General features: G+C 41.4%; 1 protein-coding gene across 1 annotated transcript in view; it reads left to right on the top strand.

The window, feature by feature from the left end:
• sorcs3a (sortilin related VPS10 domain containing receptor 3a) overlaps positions 1 to 23,509 on the top strand; it is a gene marked incomplete at its 5' end in the record, with an annotated part of 262,081 nt that overhangs the window by 199,543 nt on the left and 39,029 nt on the right. Inside the window, 7 exons of the mRNA XM_080521147.1 lie at positions 9,910 to 10,056; positions 17,189 to 17,291; positions 18,588 to 18,664; positions 18,854 to 18,945; positions 20,899 to 21,006; positions 21,682 to 21,799; positions 22,912 to 23,045. Coding sequence (XP_080377273.1) covers positions 9,910 to 10,056; positions 17,189 to 17,291; positions 18,588 to 18,664; positions 18,854 to 18,945; positions 20,899 to 21,006; positions 21,682 to 21,799; positions 22,912 to 23,045 — 779 coding nt within the window. The remainder of the gene's footprint in view (positions 1 to 9,909; positions 10,057 to 17,188; positions 17,292 to 18,587; positions 18,665 to 18,853; positions 18,946 to 20,898; positions 21,007 to 21,681; positions 21,800 to 22,911; positions 23,046 to 23,509) is intronic.

The following is a 23,509-nucleotide window of genomic DNA, read 5'->3' as shown; positions in this document are numbered from 1 at the left end:
AAAAACAAAAAAAACAACGTATGATTCAAGTTCATCCCCGATCCTTTGAGAACTGACAAATAAAACTGTAAAATCGGCTTAAATGAAGAGCTAAGTGAGAGCAAACACTCATTAAAAGAAGTGCTAATGTAGTTATCAGGTGTTGTGGATTTAACAGCCATTGGAGGTGCTGTGAATTCACATTCCTAATGCTAACAAGCCATCAAAACCATCCTCCAGATGCTGACGTGCGTTAATGTTCTGCAGCTCTGCCAGATGCTGCGAAATGAACAATCTGCCTAAAATATCTAAAATATCACTTTTTAATGGGGAAACTATTGAACCAAATCCAGACTGCAGAGTGCCAGAAGAATCGGAGCCAATACTTTAATGTGTGTGTGAAACAGAGAGAGTGTAAGGGACTGTTAGCAACCATGATTGTTGTTTTAATAGAAGTCAGCAGGTATTTGGATGTTTTACGGTACAATGATACCTGGTTTACCTCATGTTGATTTGGTCGAATAAGCATCTTCTATGAGCAACTTTTGACAGCCAGCTGTGGGTGAGAGGTAGGTTACACCCTGTCGGGTTCAATGTTGCATTAGAATTTGTGTTGTCATTTTCTACATAGAAATCTGTGAATATAAAACCTCTGATTTAGGTGCTGACTTCACTCATTCATTTTTCCAGTATCAGGAACAAAAGAGCAGTTTTTTTTATGAAAGAGCAGTAGAAACAGGGAAAACCGGAACCCAACGAAATTAGATTGCAGAAAAGACAAGGCAGTGTCCCCAGGGAACACAAGGCCCGTTCAAACCTGGTGTTAACATGCGTTTTGGATGATGCGATCACCACCCTTGAAAACATCTCGTACTTTTCACACGTCAACTTACTGTCTGCTAAGGAAAGGTCACAGCGACTCAGCTGATCCCAGAGGTTTTCCGTGAGATTCAGATCTAAAGAAAGTGCAGGTCACGCCATTTATGGTTCCCCAGTCTCCAGCGGCCATTTCCTCATTTCCTTCCATGAGCTGGAATTTGGCCTGTGTTGTTCATGCAGGGACACAATGACTGTATTAATTGTGTTATCCAGGTCGTAATGGCTTGTCGTTGTATCATTCACAAAGTGCAGGGCAGCTCCGCATTAGACAAGGCATAAAATGTGCACTGTGACATTGACAGTTGATCCACTCAGAATTGAACTGATGACTTGAGTTAACCTGCATTCAGAAGCAATATTTTCACGTGATAGTGGACTTTCCCAACACATCATCAGCCCACACAGAGGTTGAAGCTGATTTTGCATGACTAAATTGTATGTCATGATGGAAAAATCCAATGCAAAAAAGTCAAAAACATTTAAACTTCATTTCCAAGTTTTAAAAAATGCCCTTATTTGTCCCTAATTTGTGCAAAAACCTTAAAAAAATTGCCCAAACCATATTGAAACATTTGAGAACAAATTTACAGGGAAAAAAAGAAAATTTTTGCTTGTGAAAAGTGAAAAAGTACAAATGTAATAACCTGGAGGACCTGAGAAGTAAACTTTACAGTTATATAAATAGATCAACAAACAAAATTCATTCAGTTATTCATAGATTCATTCGTCCTGAAGCTTTGGACTCTCAAGAAGCCTTCAGCGCTGTGTTGAACCTGTCCTGAATAATCAGCAGTGCTGGCAATTAAACTGTCATTTGTAACATTTTCATGTTCAATATCGCCATCGAAAGCAAACTCAAACAAATGAATAGAACAGAGAAGGCTTAAAATAATCTGGCAGCACTTTCACATTCAGATTGATGGTCATTTAAAACTTTGGGAATTAATAAAAGGAATCTGGATTTAATTTATGCTGCGAGTGAAGTGGGATGAAAAACATTTTCATGTTGATACAATTTTGTTAAAAAAGTGCACTCAGGCGGAAAATAGAAGGAAGATGAATGATTGGAAGCATTTTTTTCTCACGGCTCTGCATCAGATAGAGTGGAAACATTTGAAGATAAGACCTCTGCAACCTTGGTTGATGAAAAATGTTTCAACATTGCACAAAAGTAAAAATTACATGAAAGAAATTCAACTGAGGCCCCGTTTACAAGTGAAAACGGACAGCACTCATGACATTTTGGGTTTCCGTTTCCATAAAAACGGTGCTCGGAGCCACTGAGAACTGAACATTGTGGAAATGGCTCCCAAGGTGGAACTTTTTAAAATCTCTCCATCTCCTTGGAAACAGGGAAAAAAAACACTTTCGAAACCACTCTGAATCTGAATCCTTTGGGAAATATTTGAACTTATTCACGACACTAGACCTACATATTAGTGAAAAATCCTACATTTGGTTTAGTTTTGGATATTATCTTGTATTTTTGTATTATTTATTCTTTTTTTCATTTTTTTTATCACTTCTTTTTTTGTATTTACGACAGTTATTTTCATTTATTTTTGTTTCTTTAAAGAAACCAAACATCTGACATCTTTATAGTGCAAAATATCATTGTTCAGTGCTGGTATTTATTAAAGTCAATGAAATAAGACAATACTGAAGTAAATATTGAAAGTATGAGGAAATAATCCATCTAATTGCAATAGTTTTTGTTCAAAATGTGAACATATCTGCTCCACCTGAAGCTAAAACCAAAGAACCAGAGCCTCGTTTACACAATGTTTCAAGTGAAAACACATTGATTGACCATTTTCATTTCAGAAATATGGTTGTTTTTGTAATGAAAACCACACACAGTGTACAAAAAACAATATATTGTAAAAATTAACAATAGTGAGTACACAGCCATTTATATGGACAGAAAATGAAGTTGTTTTGCTATTACGTGTGACTGTCAATCTGGACTGGGAGTCACGACACTCTGGTGACTGCCGTTGTCGACAAACTATTCACTACAACTGTGGTATGTATGTACAATTTAAGCATTCAAGAAAAACTGCTTTTCACCCCATCTCCATGGAGACGGAGTCGGAGCATTTAAAAAAGTTGCACTTTCAATGTAATCAGAAACCCAAAACACAACCAAAGTGTGACTTTGTAAGCACTTAACTCGATATTTGCTTCACGAGTACAGTGTCTTTGGCTGATGGGGACAATGCGGATGGAAAGTACAAGCGAAAGCCTTCATGAGCCGAGAACAAAGACATTTACATGCTGCGATGCTCCTGCAGCAGGATGCTAAAATAAACTCCTGATGAAGTTCCTCCACAGGTGTGCGCCCAGCGGGGGGGTCTACAGGTACAGAGCAGAGAGATCTCTCTGTGAGAGGCTCGTAAAATAACCAGCAAAACAGATACAGAGGTGGAACTATCACACTAAAACTAAATCACACTTGTGCCAACATTAGTTCAATCATTATGTTTCTGCACTGCTGCACAAAACGACCGTCTCCTGTCCCGGTGGGGCTGGCAGTGCTAGTGGTGGGGGGGGGGGGGGGGTGGTGTTCATAAAGTGAACTGTTAATGAATAGAAGCGAGCCAACATGTACTTTGCTGCTGATGTTTCCGCGGGATCACTTTTTTTTTTTTTTTTTACATGATTAAAATGGAGGCAACAGGTTTGCCCCTCGACCGCCATTGGAAGCAGAGGATTGGCCTCTTGCTGACTGACAGGTGCTTCCAAAAGTCACCGCAGCAATCTAAAGCCATTGAGCTGCGTTATGTTTGATGGAAAGCTCCTTTTTTCAAGTTGAAATCAATCGACTCCATTTTTAATGCGACTGAGTAGCAGAATTAAACCATCAGCTGAGCCAGCGAGGAGTAAAATACTGATTTTTACTGACAATTTGGAAAATAGAAGTCTGATGAACCTTTTAATAAAGTAACACATTACTGTAACCTCATTACCTGTTAGTAACTGTGATGAACTGTGATTTGAGGCTTAGTTGCAGTTACTGGAGTTAAAGTTTTGTGAAGAGCTGTGTCTGTCTCGAACTTGAGCACTACCTGAGGTTTTTTCTAGAAATGAGAACTAATAAAACTCTTATTTGTTAAGCCTAAAATAACTTAAATACAGAACATCTCTGGAGTCACATGCTCTGGGGCCCTTTTGATTTGGCTTTGATTTCAATAAATCATACCTGAATAAACATTTTATGTTGTTTTTAGTTTATCTATGTACACAAAGTTATTTTCAAAAGGAATTATAACTCTTAAACTAAAAAGGGCTTTTAAAAAAGACAACAAAAATGGGGGGGAAATATGACAAGGATTTTTTGAAAAAAAAAATATTTCACAAAATATAAATGCTGGAAATACGTGTTTGTCTGCGTGTAATGATGAATTTCCGTGTAAACGCAGAAACGATACGTTTCCACTTGAAGCCTTATTGTGTAAATGGGGCCTTTGTCCCGAGTTCAGCCCGTCTCGACTCTGCAGACTTTAGATGTGTCCCTGCAGCCTCACGTCTGACTCGTATGAATAAAACATCGCTGGATCTCTGCAGATGAAGAGCCGCTCGGTACAATCAGGTGTTGTCGGCTCCTTTAGCATCTAAACTTGCAGGATGGTGGGCCGCCCGAGGGACCGGGGAGTCATTTCCAACACAAAACATCCCAGATGAATCGATGCAAACGTCTCTCGTGTTGTGTCGCGGGATGAATGCATGCACAGACCTGCGTGTGGGAGGTTGTGTTTCACTCTGTCTTCCGCGGACAGCGTCACAATCATCCGTCTTCACCCACACACACACACACACACACACACACACACACACACACACACACACACACACACACACACACACACACACACACACACACACACACACACACACACAGACAGAACATAAAGAGCAAGCTTAATGGGGCTGCTTATCCGGCACCTCTGGACTTGTAATGACCACGTTAGCTTAGCAGCTTCATGCTGTATGTTACCGAGGGGGGTGGGGGGGATGGGGGGTGTTGGGGGGGGGTTATTCTGCAGCCCCCCGGAGAGTCTGGTCCATCACTCCCACAGCGAGTTGTGCCTGGGAGTGAGGGAAGAAGGTGAGATATGGGCCTGCAGCAGGGGCAGCGCCGGGGTAATTAACAGTGCCATTACTCCTCCTGCACATAGTGCACTTGCACGCTGTTTCGAATGCAGTGAGGAGTTTTTGCAATGCAGAGAAGGACGATCGGGAGGTTAAATCACAAGTTGCAGCTTCACCGTCTGACATGATGAGCTTCTTTAAAACACTGCTTGTGTGTAAAGACGACATTATTAAGTAGAAGACACATTAAAATGTCATTTGTCATCTGTGACGTTTGCAGGACTTTTGTCAGTTCAAACCTTTTATGTGACACTCAAGGAAATCCTTTGAAATCGAACATTTTCATCCTGTATGGTTATTAAAGTAAACTTCATTTTTACTTTTGGGACTTTAAAAAAAATAATATGTATAAACATCAATTTACTGTAAAAATCTGTGAAGTAAAGACTCTCTAAGATCCAAGGGCAAGTTTTCACTCTTCAGAGGTCATGAGGACAATCTGTTGGACTGGTTGATATTGAATGAACATAATGTGTTGGGAAAAAATATATACTTTTATTTATTGAATCAATACAAAGGAATGTATACAAAATGAATGTAAAACAAAACATGTACATGAAGGTAGAAAAAATGCTCAAAATAAATATATATAAACAAAGATGTATTTAAATATTTTCAGATCAAAATGACAATTATTACACAGTACATCTGGAAAACCAAAATAAAGATGCAAAACAGTAACCTGCAAAAGAAAAAAATGTGCAAAACAAAGCATTTGGACAACAATAGAAAATATTGTCATAGACCACGTCAAATAGGAAAAGTATCACACTCAATATAATCCCAGATCTTATTTAAATTGCACACCTTGGGAGTGTCGCAGTGGGTGAAGGGACAGTATTCTCTTTGATACTGTATTTTGTCGAAGCAAACATTGTGAACAAGAATGTACGGTATGCACTTGGCAACCAGGCAGAGAAATCAATAATGGTGGACATTGTGACGGTCGACATTGAAACTTTTTGTATTTTGGCCATCTTCGTGTCCGTTCAGCTTGATATTTGCAAGGAAATTCTTTATCCATTTTTAGCATATCGTCTTCTCGTTTACGCTCGGTTTACATTATGTTCCCGGCAGCCACGTCAGCCCCATTTGCCTGAAACGTAGTGCGCTACACGATTTTACCAAATTTTTTCTTTGTTTTCTCATCGTTACAAGTTTCCTCTTCGGTCATTCATGGCATTCATGATGGACCATGGTGGGAAAGTGGCTGCTGAGTCCCGGAGGCTCCACGGCGCACTACGGTTCATCCCGCGGTCTGTCACGGATGCAAGCGCGTTCCGTCAAGGCTTGTCACGTTCTGGTGGGACCCTTCACGTTTCTCGGGTTCTGAGGAACGTCTCAAGGTGTGTTCAAGGTGTTCAAGGTGTTTGGCACGTGTTTCACGTTCTGTCAAGGCTTTCTATGGCTGAAACGTGGACCCCGGGCCATCTTGAAGCACGTTGCAGAGACAGAAGGCCGGAGCGCAACAGGTTGGAAGAAAGCGGGTGAGAAGGGCACCATCCATGTGGGTGCGCAAATGCTTATCAGAAGACTGAAGGCAAAAGCTGGGGCACGACTCGACATTTCTTACCGGGGAGCTCCGTACCGAAGATGTCAAATTCTTCACAAATTATCTGAGGATGCCTCCAGAGCTCTTCCAGTAGATCCTGGAAAAAGGAACAACAACCGAAAAGGAAAATGCACAGGAACTGTCCATGGTGCTGAAATCTGGGTTCAGCACCGATCTTTCTGTGACTGAAACACGACTTGTTTTTAGTGTCGCCTGCTTGCAAACACAAATAATAATGAAGATTGATTCATTCCAGTACAGTGTTGGATTCTGCTGGAGGAAATCCAATGATAAGCGCTTTCTCTTCCTTCGAAAAGGTTGTGACAAACCTGGGGGCTGCTCTCCTCCGAGCAGGTGCATCTTCTTCAATCTCTTGATTTCTTTTTCGGTGGCATAGCTTGTAGAAGGTGTTCTGCCATTGATTGCTCAGACTCGAATGAAACTCCCCTAATGGGCCGAGCTTTTATATAATTCCTCGCAGACCGTAGTAGAACGCAATGCATCGGGTCCACAAACTGTCACACGCCGGGACAAGCCGCAATTCAACATGATGAAACGGCTACCATACACAGTAGTTTGCCATGTGAACCGTGACAAAGTACGGGGCGACATGATAAATCGCGAAGCAACTGCGATAGAATAGATCATTTAGAAATAGAATATTTATAAATATTCTTCAATTATAAGTCGTACGCTTTCTGACACATTTTTTATTGTATATTATATGTTTTTAAGAATTACTCACACAAACAAGTGTTGAAAATGTAATTTCCTAAGCATTCTGATGGGTGCACTACGAAGGGTTAAACGTTAATGATGTTTCTGACAGGATCACGTCATCCAACACGCCGATGTAAATTTTACCCTGATGCCTCTTGTAAATTGTCGGCATTAAAACCGAGGTGCTGCACGTTGTTGCAGTTCCACTTCCCAGGTCAGTTAGAATCTGCAGCTCCTGTCAGACTGAAGATTAAAGAAGTCGTGTCTCTTCCCGGAGTGCCTCTGCTCTCTGCCACCCCTTCCTCCAAAAAGAAATATCAATTATTCTATTTCCACGCAGAAAACTGCATAATTATCTTCCAAATTAGGAGGATTATTTTATTGTCGGTCAGATTGGATGAGTGCAATTTCTGTAATCATCAGTCTTTGTGTGAACTAATCTTGCGCAGACATCAGGACTCCACGTCTCAGTCTGAGAGGAGCGTTACAGCAGGTGGCTTCCACAATCAGAGCTGTGATCGGCTGAAGTTCACAGAACCACTAATCATCTCTCACTTTGCGATAATCAGCCGGGGATGATTGACGGGCTGCGTGGCGTGGGTAGTTGTGGCTGATGACATTAAAGCCCACAAAGCCGAGATTCAACAAATGAGTCATAAAATGTAATGGATGATACTCTGCAGTTTAATAAGTACAATTTTTTTTTTCTTTTTTAAACCTTGTTTAATGAGGAAATCACAGAGTTGTTTGACTCGTGTGTTCAGAACTCTTGTTCAAAATAGTTTGTTTAAGCATAGGTATACAGTTGCATGCATGTGTGTTAGTCTCTGCGTGCATTTGTGCATCTGTCTGTGCAAGTGTATGCAAACGTGTGTGTTTATTTGTGCATTTTCATGGATGTGTGTGTGTGTGTTTGTGTGAATACACATATGTGTGTACGTATGCGTTTGTGTATGTGAGTGTGGATGGGTGTGGATTTCCATGCATGTGTGTGTTTCTTTGTGGATTGTGAATATGACTGTTATAGAGACCTGAATGACTTGCATTCAAGTCCCATTATGACATTAAGAGGTTGAAATTAGGAATAGACACAGTCATCTTGTACCTACAAAGGTAATACGTGTAGGTGTGTATTTCTCTCTTCGTGGAACCCAAAACCTGGGAATAAGCATCATCTGTGGTTTCAGGCCCAGTCATCTGTTCACATCATCTCAAGAGAAAAAGCACTGCACATTTATGAGTGTATGGTTGTTGTTTTTTTTGTTTTTTTTACAATTCAGTTTAGAACATGATACCTCACAGTCTGTGAATACTACAGGAGCTTTCTGAGGATGGAAATTGAATCTTGATCCTTTAATTTTCTGCTGCTGAAGTTGGACTGTGGTTAGTGCTAGAGTTAGGTTGAGGTGAGATTAAGGATTAGATAAGTGGCGGTTATGGTTTCCAGTGAGTCTGTGGGAAATTAATATGAGTCAATGAGTCCAAAGGCCAGAATTATTTTCAGCGCATACTCTGAAGGCCAGTTTCATCTGGAAAGTTTAAATACAATTCTACCAGAAGTAACATGCTATTTGATACCCTTAACTTCTTTCCAAAATATCTGGTGTATAGAAAATTGTTGTTAAAGAATTTAATCTCAGAAAAACCTATTGGATCACAGATTAAATAGGGTTTTTTGTTTTTTTTCATTACTATAATTTCTTACTTCTACAAAACAGCCTACAATTTGTGCACATTTCATGCAACCTCGATTACAGATTAACCCCTGGAGATTCATGCAACATTTGGAGCAAAAATCTAGCTGGTGGAGAAACCAGGAAACGTTGAATTGAGGTTTGAGGGTCAGACTTTGGTCAGCATCAGTAGTTTCAGTTATAATGTATCATTAAAACATACAGCCCTGTAAGACATTAAAACATACCGTGTGTGTGCGTGTGCATGTGCATGTGTGTGTTAGAAAAGCTGAAGTTAAGAAATAATTAAGGCCATGATCGACAGGTCGGCCTGGACAAGGACGGGCGGGCCCAAGTTAGTTGCCATGACGATGTCAGAGGCGCTGCCTATTAGTGCCACTTACACAGACGCGCTCCTTCAGGGACGGAAGCATGTGCGAGAGGAGCCATTCAGGTCTTTTCCCGGCTGTGGCGGCGGGTGGAGGGGAGGGACGTGTCTGATCCCCGCAAGGCAACAATCAGGGAGACTTTCAGGGGTGGGAGCGTGTTTCTGCTTGCTCAGCTGTGGAGGAAACAGAGCAGGTGTCAGTTCTGCAGGTATCTCTCTGCTCCGTGTGGACGGGGGAGAGGGATGATTACAGATAGAAATACTGTCAGCCGTGAAGATAAGCAGCCATTTGCATTTAACTGTTATTGGGAAAATCGCCGCCTCGATACACAAAGCGCCTTCTTCTGATGAGACCACCGGGGAGGATTTCTCATCCCAAAGTGGGAGCCTGGGAGCCGTTCCGGGAGAACGGAGCGGAGTGAGATGGGGGACATGAAACTCAACCTGCCGTGTGTGTGTGTGTGTGTGTGTGTGTGTGTGTGTGTGTGTGTGTGTGTGTGTGTGTGTGTGTGTGTGTGTGTGTGTGTGTGTGTGTGTGTGTGTGTGTGTGTGTGTGTTTTCATCAGGTGGCCGGAATCAAAGGCATGCTAATCGCTAACAGGCGGCAGGACAACCAGGTGAAGACCTACATCACGTACAACAAAGGCCGGGACTGGAGGCTGCTGCAGGCTCCGGCGACCGACCTGGACGGGAACGACATCCACTGCATCCTGGTGAGAGGCTGCGCCACGTTCTCGTCGAGCTACACCAATCCACCCATTTAGACTCACACAGTTGAAGCTGTGGTAACCATTTCTTTACAACTAATTAAAATAACCATTTCGGTGTCATTAACACCAGTTGTCAGTTATATAGTCTCATGAAAATTTAAAACTTTCGTAGTGTTTTGGCCTTCCGTTCACATGAAAACGGTGCTCGGAGCCACTGACAATGCAACTTTTTGAAAATGGCTTTCGAGGTGAAACTCCAAACTTTTCTGAAAGGCTGCTACTGTGCATCACAATCGTGGTAAATAATTCCTCTTCACATGCTCAGTGGATGGACAATAATGACAATGGTTACCTGCAATAGCAATTCAATTTTGTTGTCTGTCCATACAAATGTCCATGTCTTGTTCATGTTTAAGGTGTATTGTTGTCTGTGTTCATCTGCGTGCATCTGTGTGTATGTCATTATAAAACAAACAACAGCGCCCTCTCATGGCCCAGCATGCCAACTTCATCATTTTCCGCATTTCTGCTGTTTCCTTGTATAAATGGACATTGTTTTCAAAACGTGCAAAATAATTTTTGAAACATTTAGGAAACCAATATTCAAAAACTATTGCATTTTTGCCTAAAGAAAACAATTATATTGATTTATTTGTTCCTTCTGGAACACGAGATGATCAGGATGAGATGGCATGATAGTAAAAGCTTTCCAAAGTTAGAAAGAGTTATTTTAAGCATACACTTTGATATATAGTGTATGTAATCCGCTGTGGGATTCAAACTTATGAACTATCAATCCCAAGTCTGCTTCTCTAGCTTCCAGTCCACCACAGCCCCAAACAACGTTTGAGTCACCAGTTTGAAAGACAATTGTTTTACTTGAGGTTTATTGAAGCTTGTAGATCACATTAAAACTTAATGAAGAACTTTCCTTTTGCATTGGGCAGAAGAAAACTTTTGTCATTTCTGGTTTATGTACTTCCACCACATTTTATCTACTTAGAATCAATCATATTTTTAGCGCAAGTGGCAGATGAGAGGTCACAATCATCTGCTAATGATAAGTGCAACCACTCCATCACACTGTATCATGATATAGTTCAAATTTAATGTGAGTTAATGCAACGACACTCAAATTAAACTCCCCTGGGTGTGAAGTCTGAGTGTTTTACGTGTTTTTCACGCCTGATTCCATTAACTGAACCATTATCAGACTTCTGCAGAGCTTGTTGATGCCTTTTTTTTTTTTCCCATTTGAATCAGGTGTGTTGGTAGAAGAAGGATGTCCGTAATGTGCAGAACAGAAAAACTGCCCAGTGGGAGGGTGTGAGAACACTGCAAGTAATGCATTTAAGCCCTGCCATGTTTAAAACCAACATCGTATTTTTATGAAACACAGTCACATGGTGGACTCCTGGACCAAAGATTTCCAGACCCTCTTTGAAGGCCAGCAACAAATAAATAGCGAAGCAGAGAAAGCTGCTCTGCTCCTGCGGCGGTAAAGCTTCAGCAAATAGTGATAAAACGGGAATATAAAACACAGGGGATCGTTGTGGCATCGCAGCTAAATTAATGCAGAGTATGTAAATATAACCAGGCTTTAGTGCATCACACATCACCCACTACAGCTCCTGTGATGTCGGATGAAATGATAATATCCAGTATAATTCTTCCTCTAAAACAGTAATAGTGTGTTTATTTATAGGACACCTTTTAGGAATGGTGTTAAACAGATAACATATTTCAAAATGCTCCTGGGCTGTGTAATAAAATAGCGTTTTGAGATGTAGTTTGAAGCGAAAAAGCAAATTTTTTTTTTACTCTAAGCTGCTCGGGTGGATCATTCCAGAGCTTTGATGCCCTGATAAGAAAAGTAGATTCCCTTTTGTGTTAAAGTCAGACACAGAAGCAGTCTGCCGGTCTGAGCTGGGGAGGAGAACACAGCTTTAAAGTCCAGCCATCAAACTTTATACCAACCAGCTTTGTCCACAGCAAAGTCACAGGAGGATGGATGTTGTGCTAAAGATCGCAGAACGAGTGGAGAACGTCTCATGTGGACGGGTGGACAAAGCACTCCACTCATACCAACTGAGTCACATGCGCCAGCTTCTACATGATGAAGTTGTACTAAACTTTGAGGTAGTTGACGGAACCATGAAATGCTTAAAACGTCTCAAAATACCAGAAATGCTGACGCTCTCGGTTTAATGAACACCAGTCAGTATACCTGACTGAAGATTTCAATGGAAGTAGTGACACCATATTTAATCACTTTAAGCCTAATGAAAGCCAATGTGACACATCAGGCAAGTAGGTTTTTAATAATGTACCGATGACATGTTTCGACAATGTCTTCCATCCTCCCTCATAAATATGATGACCAAGACGTTTCTGATGACAAACTGCTTCATCACATTAAAAAAAAAAATAATAGCAGTAGTAAGAATCACAACATTGTCCATCTAAAAGATACATGCATTCACACAAACACTCATTCACAGTATGACTATTTTAAATAAATAGAAAGAGGACAGGTGGATTGATTGTATATGTCGGGTTATAAGAGCTGTGATCCTTGCCCGGCAACCTTCAATACTCAAAGACTCACTTGAACCCATTTCCCACTGAACAGAACATGCTGGGAAGCCACAAAACCGTCTTGACAAAAAAATGAAGATAACAATGCAGATATTGATTTTAGCCTCTATGCTATGTAAAGCAAAACGGTGGCTCAAAAATAAAAAGAGTAAACAACACTGCGTCTTTAAAATTAACTAAGCACTAATCCAGAAGAGATCAGAGGTTAGTACGCAGGGATATGAGTCCTGCCAACTCCCCAAAATACTGTAGTTTTTGTTTACTGTCATCATGTAAGGATTTGGAAAGATTACTTTGGGCCTTCGATCCTTATTTGGTTCAGTTTGGGGAAAGTCTACTAGGTTTGAACAACTTGACTTTCAAGATTCCTGGAGCATCCAATACCTTCCAGGATGAGTTTGCTTCCATTGGTGGTTTATCTAGTACAGTTGAGTACTTCAAAACTGAGATGAAGCTCAGTTCTTTCCCCACTTGAGAGATTCTATCTCAGAGTTGAGTTGGGTACTTCAGGAAAATATAGTTGAAGATGGAAACTGAAATGTGAGAACAGAAGCAAGAGTATCTCGTCTGTAAGATACCATTAAATATGCTATAAACAGCTATGAACTCACGACGCTGTATCAGATACGGAGTCTTTATCAGGATACCGTGATCTGCTATTTGAAACAGTAGAGTGCTGCAGTTCCATAACAAAAAGCACTTATCTGAAAGAGAAACTGGAATGAGACTTTGGCTGTAAACTACAGTCTGGAAATCCATTTTTACTTCTCATCCTCATCAATTTTCTCCACCACCACTTTCCTGCTGACAGATCTGCCCTGCAGGTTCAGGGGATTAAGGAGGTAACTTTATCTTATAGTCTATTAGTCATTTAATACTGAGGCTTCAGTGAACTTCTTGACCTCCTTCAAAATGTTTGGGTGCATTTGGACCCTGACGGAGCCCCCAAGGCTGGTTGAAAAGTGTGAGAATATCAGGATAAATGACAGCAGGGGTTGATGGATGCAGAGTTGGCGGGATTATGACAGGATGCATAGAAGAAGTAAGATGAACAAGAATGAAGAGTGATGACATCTGATCAAGGTTGGGGTGATTTTAATGATCAAACACAGAAAGTTACATTTTTCTTGTCATGTAAGTCAGTGGTTTCCAATGTTTTTTGGGTTGGTTTTTTTTTTTGTTTTTTTTACCAAGAATGCCCCGGATTGCCTCTCTGGTTTGGACTCTTCCTGTTCTCTGAAATGAATACAGTGAAATTAAGGGGACACACCCAGTTTCATCAGAACACAAACTAAAAGTCCTGTTATCGCTGTTTTCCAGGTCTGCTTAAGATTCCATATCCTTTCACATCCTAAGCCAAGTATAAGTTGAACAATCTCAGGCCCTACTTTTAAGTGAAAACATGAAACGTGTGTCCATTTACACAAAAGTGGTGCTTGGAGCCACTGCAAATGCTCATTTCTGAAAAACGCTCCGACTGTCTCTATGCTCAGTCGATGGACAATAACACATTTTCCACCTAATTCCTGACTCCCAGTCATTATTCTCCGAGGACTTGGTAGTTTTAGAGTTGGGTCACCCGCGATAACAATCCAACTTCTGTCCATCCACATGAATGTCCGTGTACTCACCATTGTTAATGTTTATAGCTTATTGTTGTCTGTTCATGTATGTGTGTGGTTTCATTGCAATAACAACCAGTGGCACCAAGTTGTGGCCTGGCATGCTAGCTACATTATTTTGCTGCGTTTCCGTGATCTCACCAATTTGTAGTTTTACCGTTGGTTGAGTGGTTGAGCTGCTGTGTTTGAAACATCATGGCTTGGTTTGAATTAAAAAAAAAAAATTTTTTTTGGGGGGGGGGGGGGGGATTGGCTATCTCCAAGGCTCAACATTTTTACGAGCTCAATGCCTTGTTACAATGTTGTGGCTAAAAGGTTGTGCACCCACTTTACTTTGGAATTCAGTAGTGTCACTGGACCTGAAATATAATCTTGCCCCACAAAGCATTTACAGTATTTACATTTCTAGAAATGCCACTGAATATCACGGGTAGCTATGATGCCGGAGTGGCAGATCTGGCTTTTCATGTGTCAGCAGCTCATTAGACTGCATCCCCGCGACTAAAACTAACAACTGAATGCTCAGAGGAGTGATGTCGCAGACATTAGCAGGACTCCACACTGTTTAAGAGGTGATTTTGAGGCCGCGTCATGCAGCGCGCAGGTTCCCAGTGATTGCGCATTCATGTGACATTTTAATTACAGCTGCAGATTTCTTTTGATTGCCCTGTTCAGTCCCGCTGCCCTTCATGTCATCACAGCACCGACACGCTGTCTGTCGCTCAGATGAAAGCTGACACGTTCGTTCTTTCTGCTCCGTGAACAGACGTAATTGTCTTGTGTTGTGTGCATGCCCGGGAGGCTTGGCTTCACACTTTAATGCAAATTCTGCCGCTCTTTGTATTAATGACAGATTAAATGCAATTAGCAGAATTTATGAAGGCACATTTAGCTCTCTTTGGGAGACTAATGAAAGTAGCTTTTTAATTTTTTTTTTTGCTTTGTCCTCCAAGTTTTTCTGACCTGATCATTTTCTAATAACGGAGCTGCTCTCCTTCCTGTTATTACCTGTTAGTCAATTAAAAAGAGCTGATACACATCGAGAACGATTTCTTGTATTTCCAGAAAACACGATCCGGTAATTAATCCACCTCCTCTTCCAATGTGCATAGAAACAGTTTCACTTGAATCTACACTTATTTCACAGGACTGCACAATATGTGCTGATCAGCAGAAACATTCCAACCACCGACAGGTGAAAAGGAAAACTTTTTTCTGTTATGACTCATGTTATATGAAACACCAAGGAAACATTTTGTTCTCAGTCATCGTTCAGTGCTGTGGCTCGGATCTCTGATTGTCATCAGTCATCCAGGTCCTGGTGTCCTCGGTTATTGTCTTAAAAGGAAACTGGACTCACTCAAGATGTTTCACCATTTATTGTTTCTGTGTAGCGCACAGAATAAGGTATTAAATAACCTTGTCATACAGAACTACCACATACCTGAAGAAATGAATACATTGTCACATACAAATGAATGCTCTTGGGAAATACAGTGTAGGAAACAGGAACTTCCCAGTTAACAATATAACAGACAGCATAACAAATGAGCTACATTGCCCAGGAAGGGCCCATTTACAAAGTTCCAAGTGAAAACACGTTATTTTTGCATTTGAACTTCAGCAAAGTATCAATTTTTGACAACACCATTTTGAAAATGATATCCGTTTAAGGCAGAAACATGGTAATTCTGTAGTTTTCATGTGGGCCACTAGTGGGTGTTGTTTCTCCATATTACGTAGAACCACTCATGAATGCAAGCAAATACCAGTACGATTTATACAATAAAATCTTTTTTAAATGGTCTTTCTTCATCCTTTTTGTTCGCTCCGAATATTTTTTTTTGTAGGAAATACGTGTCTCCACATGTGATCCAGATGATGGTGTAGTAAATGTACACATTATTAGAGAAGCTCGATCCTTGAAAAAAAAAACAACAACAAAAAAACAGTTGTTCTGCACATACGTGAGTAGATCGTTAGACGATAACAACGGTGGCCTCCTGGAGTGTCCAGACTCCCAGTACATATTCTCCTGCCACTTGGTAGTTTTGTTGATGTTTAGTGTATTGTTCTCTGCCCGTGTGTGTGTGTGTGTGTGTGTTATAATTACAAAATGGTATTAGCGTATTGTCCATGTTCCACAGGATGCCCATCGGTCCTTGTACACTTTTCGTCTCCATACTTGGAATATATCACTTTTTCTGTTTGTGACTGAACCATCTTATCTGAGTGCGTCATGTGAACGGTATCTCAATCATCATAATAGTTTTTCCGTTTGTCTACCATCCTTGTTTTGATAAGCATGTATGACTCACCTAAAACATAACTATCTTACTGCTTACCTGCATCTATGTCACGCGTCTACGTGACAGCAATTTCATCAGTTATACATAGAAGTTCTTCTATGTATAACTGATCAAATTAATTTGATTATATAATGTAATTTTAATTTAATTTTAACACTATCTGCGTCACTCTTGACGTTTTTTCTGTGTTCATCGATGAGGTGCCGGTATATTCATTATTCTTCAAGGTTCAAGGTTCAAGGTGTTTTATTCGTCATATCGCCAGTAAAAGCCAGGTTTCACGGAGAATTAAATTCTTATTTTGCCGTTCACGCTGAAGCCGATCTATATAAATAAGTATATGCACTCAAGGTGAATATATGTATCTCATCATGTTCAATCAATTAAAATGAAAATGTAAATTTTTTTACAGCTTATTTTCTTCTTTTATAAAGAAAAAAAGTGCAGCTTTATTTTTATTTTTTGTCCTTTGCTGCTTTTTTTTGCTATAGTTGTGTACGAATCAAGAAACTGAATTCCAACGTTTTTAAATCGCTGCAACAAAACCAGATTGTAAAATTACGTATGATAACATCCCTTACATGATGCTTTCTCTCTGTTTTCCAGCCTTTCTGTTCCCTCCATCTACAGCTGCAGACATCAGAGAACCCGTACCTGTCAGGAACCATCTCCACCAAGAGCTCTGCACCGGGAATCATCGTCGCCACAGGTCAGAGAGGCTCTAATGCTGTGAGTTCTTAGTTTGCGTGATGATGAGAGCAAAGCATTGTGGGAGCACAGTGAGCCTGACTGGCGGCCTGTCGAGCTGATGCTGCCCTGATGACACCCTCCCTGCCCCCCCCCACTTAAGCTCCTGTCTTTGGAGGACTGCCGGATATCCTGCGAACGTAACGTGTTGTGGTTCACATGTCCAACTGTTGTGATGACACACAACAAGGCCAATTACTGTGTGTGTGTGTGTGTGTGTGTGTGTGTGTGTGTGTGTGTGTGTGTGTGTGTGTGTGTGTGTGTGTGTGTGTGTGTGTGTGTGTGTGTGTGTGTGTGTGTGTGTGTGTGTGTGTGTGTGTGTGTGTGTGTGTGTGTGTGTGTGTGTGTGTGTGTGTAGGTGATTGGCTGTGCCTTTTAAGATGTCGGCTAGTGCAAAGATCATCTCACCAACATGACAAACAGCATCAGATCAAACACACGGCTGTTTGCCGAGCCGCCCCGTCGAGTGGAACGGACTGGCCGGAGAAAAGACCAGCACACTGTGCAACACTGCAAACAGGGGCAGTCGCACCCTGGTGGCAAGAGAGGTGGACTTGGGATCGGAAGTTTACAGGTTCAATCGACACAGGTCACCACTGTGGGTCCCTGAGCAGGAGCATTGACCTCTATCGGCTCCCCGGAGCGCTGCAATGTGGCCACGCCTCCACATCCTAGAAGTGCGATTGGTCAATGCAGAAAAACTTGACAAAGTATGAGGCTCCCATATTGCCTCTCCTCCTCACCACCTCCGCCATACCTCCCCTCAACATCCCCCCTCCCATCTCCGCGACACAAAATCGCCTCTCAATCGGACGGCCACAGATTCGATTTCCTGTCATTCCACATGTCAAAGTGTCCATAAGCAAGACACTGAGCACCAAAGTGCTCCCAATGGATGGACTGAGTGCCTTACAATGGAAGCTCAACTGGGGACCACTCAACTAGCGGAAAAATGGCTTTATAAGTGAAATCCATTCACCGTTAATATCTCACTTCCACCCCCACCTTCCAACAACCACCCCCCCCCCAATGCCCCCCCACCCCCACAAATCCCCCTCAATGACTTAACAGAGTGACGCCAGCCTCCATAAGCATTATCCCGGGATGTTCTCCGTTGTGCTTCACATGAGTGGAGCTGATCTGGGACTGAAGCCAGACAAACTGAGTCAGTCAGAAACGGAACGGTGTGGTTGGCATTTAAAACACGTATATACTGCTTTTATCCACGTGACCTCGCTGTGGTTCTCACCCTCTGCAGGAAACATCGGAGCAGAGCTGTCCTACAACAACGTTGGCATGTTCATATCATCAGACGCCGGCAACAGCTGGAGAGCGGTGAGCGTCACGCGATGCAGCAGCTCCCCATCGTTTGTGGCCCAGGCCAGGCCTCTTTTGTTTTAAGCATGTGAACAAATCCTTGTGTCGGCTAAGAACTTAGCCGCGGTTAGCATCCGGCCTGTTTTATGTTGAATTTGTGTCACTCTGATGTCATGTCTTGAAACATCTGCATATGTGTGCGCTCAGATTTTCGAAGAGGAGCACAACGTGTGGTTCCTGGATAAAGGGGGGGCCCTCGTCGCCGTGAGGCAGCCGTCAGTGCCAACGCGACATCTGTGGTACGTCCGTCTCACAAACCTTCTCGGACACGTTTCCTTTCTTAAAAAGCTTTTTCGAATTCCCCCCTGTTGATTTTAAGGTTAAATTAACTGTTGAGCCTCTCCCCCCCCCCCCCCCCCCCCCCGAAGATAAAGGCATGTATATATTCTGCGTGACACTTGATCCATTTAGTGATGCACTTTGACTGTGACTTCTGCAGGAAAAAAAAAAAACTAACTTATAAGCAATCTAATTTAGGAGATTTTTTTTCCCAAGCCACTTATCATTAGCAGGCAGCAGAGTGAGACCCCCCCCCCCCCCCCCCCTCTTCTGGTTTTAGCGTTTTCATTAACACGTTGCCTTCTTCTTGCCAAATCGGGGGTGCCCACGCTCTGCCTCAGTGCAGGCTAATCCAAGTGAGACCAGATCCGTTCTCCAGTCGTTTTTGCAACAATTTTGAAATTAGTTTTCGAGGCAGCGAAGTGTGGCCTGCTGGGTTTTTGTCTCCACCAATTTAAGTGCGACTGCAGAGGAAGCAAGAGGAAAAACGGACAAATATGAAGGAGCCGTGTGCTTCTGCACAGCTGTAGAACAGAATGAAGTTAAACACTCGGCCACCGCCTGGTCTGGATCCCGGAATGGGTGTGTGTCAACATTTTGCCGTTGTCGGGGCTTTTAGCCAAATGAGGGCTCTGTGTGTGTGTGTGTGTGTGTGTGTGTGTGTGTGTGTGTGTGTGTGTGTGTGTGTGTGTGTGTGTGTGTGTGTGTGTGTGTGTGTGTGTGTGTGTGTGTGGTAAGGTGCCGGGGGGGAGGGTTTCTTTCTTCTCGCTGCCTCGGCAGTGTTTCACCTCATGTCACACTCAGGTACTCTTCGTCGTTCGTAAGCTGTCGGAATCAATCTTCCATGATGAAAACTGTCTCTTTTTTTTCCTACCACTTTTGCACCGTTTTCTTCTCCCGTTCTGCAGATTTGTAGTCAATCATAAAACACTTCTAGTCTGATTTATTTTTTTTTCTTTCGTTTCTTACTCATGCAGAATTTCGATGCATTGGTGGAAAAGAATGAATATACACCGGAATGCAGTCAAACTTCCCAACAGTCATGTGGGGAATGACACATTAACACACTGCTACTTTTTCAAGCAACCGCCTTGGAATTGATGCCATTCTAAAATGAATAAGAACGCTAACAGTTACTGAATCTTGTGTTTTATGTGACTTTCAAATTGAGGAGAGATGCCGTCTCTCTGGCCCTGTTTACATAGCGGTGTTTCAAGTGAACAAGCATCATTTTTGCATTTGCCTTTAAGAAAGGTTTTGTGTTTACTCGGTGAGGTTTTGATAATGATGTCCATTTACAAGGAAATGGCAGACATGCTAAAAATGATATAGTTTGCATGCCAGGTCACGAGCTGGTAATGTTGTTATGGTAATGAAAGTATACACACCTGCACGCAGAGAACAATACACAATAAACATCGACAATGGGAGTCATGACACTCCGGAAGCAAACATTGTTGTTATTGTCCATCTACTTACAACGTCCGCTGTGCACGTGGGCAGTAGCAGTGTTTTCCACGGAGTTGGAGCGCTTTCCAAAAGTTCCACCTCGGGAACCGTTTTCAGAAAGCTGCGTTTCCAGTAACGCAATGAAAGATTTCATTTGTCACTTGAAAAGGTGACAACTGGACCTTATGCAGTTGATGCACGTTCTTATGGTTTAACTTGGTCTAAATGATTTCATGTAGGCTTTCCTGTTTTACTGGTTCCCAAGATTTGTAGGTATTTTTGTCTGTTCTTTGGCACTAAAACGTCTCCTTAACACTTTCATTTTCTGTCTAGCCTCTTGGCTTGACAATCAATCAGGTCCTTTCCTTAAATTCAGTGAATTCATAATCGTGTTGAGACAAAGCTGTGATTCTGTCCTTTCCTACGATCAGCCTTTGTTCAAGCTTTGTGACTTCCTGATCCAGGGTGAGCTTTGATGAGGGGAGGCAGTGGACCCAGCACAGCTTCTCCTCCGTGCCTCTGTTCGTGGATGGAGTCCTGGTGGAGGCTGGCGCCCAGAACCAGATCATGACGTGAGTTTTTAAAATGCAAATTTGATTTGAGTTGATGAGGGAAATCTACTTTTTCCATGTAGCTGGATTTCAGAGTTTTGGGGTATTGGAATCATTATAAATTATTTCAATACTTCTTGAAGAAGAGGTGGGCAATGGAAAAAAAAGAAACTAGGAACATTAGTCATGAATTGATCTCTCTTGTGCTTAAGATTTATATATTTCTTTCTCAATGAAAAGTTGCATATCATAACATTTTAATAAGCTAATATTCATTCCAAACAGACTACTTCTTGGATTCTTCTCCACACATTTTTGAAGCAGTAGTAATTGATCTGTTTAACATAAGTGAATAAGTCATTTAATGCCACCACATAATGAAAAACCCTTCGCACTTTGCATTAATATTTCTTCATTTCCCATTTCCCACATTTTAGCCAAGTTGCAGATGTTATTTTTGACACAGTAAAGACAAGTAAAGCTTATGTACAGTCATATAAAACAAATAGGAAAAGCTGCCATGTAACATGTACTATTTGTCATTAGATCCAATATTTCAGGCCACTCCAAGACCATGAAAGAGCTGTAGTTGGCCAATGTGCCAGACATTTCCCCGCTCTTTTTTGAAGCCTGTGTATCACAACAATGCTGCTCGAGATTTACCAGAATTTTTTCCGGATGTTTTTATTCGTGCAGCTTCTTCGGACACTTCAGCCATCGTTCTGAGTGGCAGCTCTTCAAGATCGACTATAAATCCATCTTCACCAGGAAGTGCACGGAGGAGGATTATCAGACCTGGCACCTTCACAACCAGGTGAAAAATATATTAAAGGAAAAAAAACATTTCCTGTAGACTTGGACTGAGGGTGGTTGCAACATCTTTCACATTTCTGTCACTGTATCTCACATCGATTTGACGTTAGTGGCTTCAGAATCTGATAAAAACTAGTTTTATGTGTCTGTTATTAACTGCCTGTGCTGTGACTGGAACACACTCAGATAAGATGGTTCAGTCTCAAACAGAAAGAGTGAAATGTTCCAAGTGTAGAGATGAAATGTGGACATTGTGTGAAAAACAGACATACTATTAATACAGTGTGAGCTCAGGCGGGTAGAGTATTGCTAAAAAGTAGTAAATGTATGAGGTCACTATTGTTGTTTTTACTTGCTTTATTATTATTATTATTATTATTATTGCCATTTACTATGACTGGGGTGGGCATGTGCAGTAGCAAGATTGCAGAAAAATTGCATTTTTCTCCCATTTCCATGGAGATGGACCAATTTCGAAACTTTCCATTTTTAGAGCCATTTTAATAAAGTGCCATTTTCAGTGGCTCTGAGCACAGTTGTCATGTTAACGGACTCCCAAAATACAACGCAAGTTTTGAAGACATTGTATATATGCGGCCTTAAAGATTAACCTTGATCATGTTATGATATATACATTGAGACACATATTTTGCACTTTATTTGAGATTTGAAATGAAAACATTGAAGCAAAACATCACATATCCAAATCTTTAGCCACATAATTCTTAATTCAAACATGTTCCTTTCAAAAATCCTTTTTCCTTACGACTTGAAACTGCTTAGTATGAACTCGACACTGCCTTACATCAGACACAAATGTATAGGAAAATTGATCTGACTCAGTCCCAAAATGGGAGCATTTTCAGCATGTACTTGTATCCTTTTTCACCTAAACAGGAGAAACAAAATGTATTTGTCTGTAGTGAGAGTTTACTTTTCTTCCTGTTGTGGTCCAACTGCATTCATATTTGGTCCTAAACTGAATAATTTTTTACTTTTTTGATCTCACCAACTAACCCAGGCAGGAAATAGGTCGCATCACGGCAAAGAGCAAAAGTGTGACTGTGTGTCCATTTAAAGATGTAAATCTCTCAGTTGTTCTTGTTCCATCAGGGCGAGCCGTGTGTGATGGGACAGAAGCAGATTTACATGAAGCGCCGTCCTGGAAACTACTGCATGCTGGGAAAGGACTACTCTCGCATCCTGTCCGCCGAATCCTGCATCTGCCGGGCTCACGACTTCGAATGGTAAGACCACAGCTTTTTCTCTCCTCCACATTGGAGGGGGATTATGTTTCTCCTCATTGTCTGCTGAAGGAGAACTTCATTAACTCCAGAGATTGTTCTGTAATGCTGACGCTTTCAAAGGACGAGGATTTCCCCCTCCTAAGTCTCTTCAGGATTTGAATCCTTTAATTGATTTATACTGGGAAGCTTCCAAATGTGAGTGAGACAAAACAGTCAATCTTTATTTAAATGTCACCTTTCAGAATGTAAGATGCAATCGTCTAATGCAAATATTAAAAGAAGAAAATGTCTGGTGAAACAAGAACAATTCCAAAGTTGTAAAAAGTTGTGTGTCTGTTTTTAATCAAAGAAAGAGTGGAGGACCCAACGTAATCTCACAGAACCTCACATGTTCTCTGGAAAACTGCTTATTCATTAAGGAAAAAAAAACAAAAAATAAACCCCTCCAAAAAAAAGGTAATAAG

The sequence above is a fragment of the Blennius ocellaris genome (genome assembly GCF_963422515.1).
Source record: "Blennius ocellaris genome assembly, chromosome: 3".
Classification (NCBI taxonomy): domain Eukaryota; kingdom Metazoa; phylum Chordata; class Actinopteri; order Blenniiformes; family Blenniidae; genus Blennius; species Blennius ocellaris.
The sequence above is the reverse complement of the archived record's forward strand: the minus strand, read 5'-3'. Positions and strand labels throughout refer to the sequence as shown.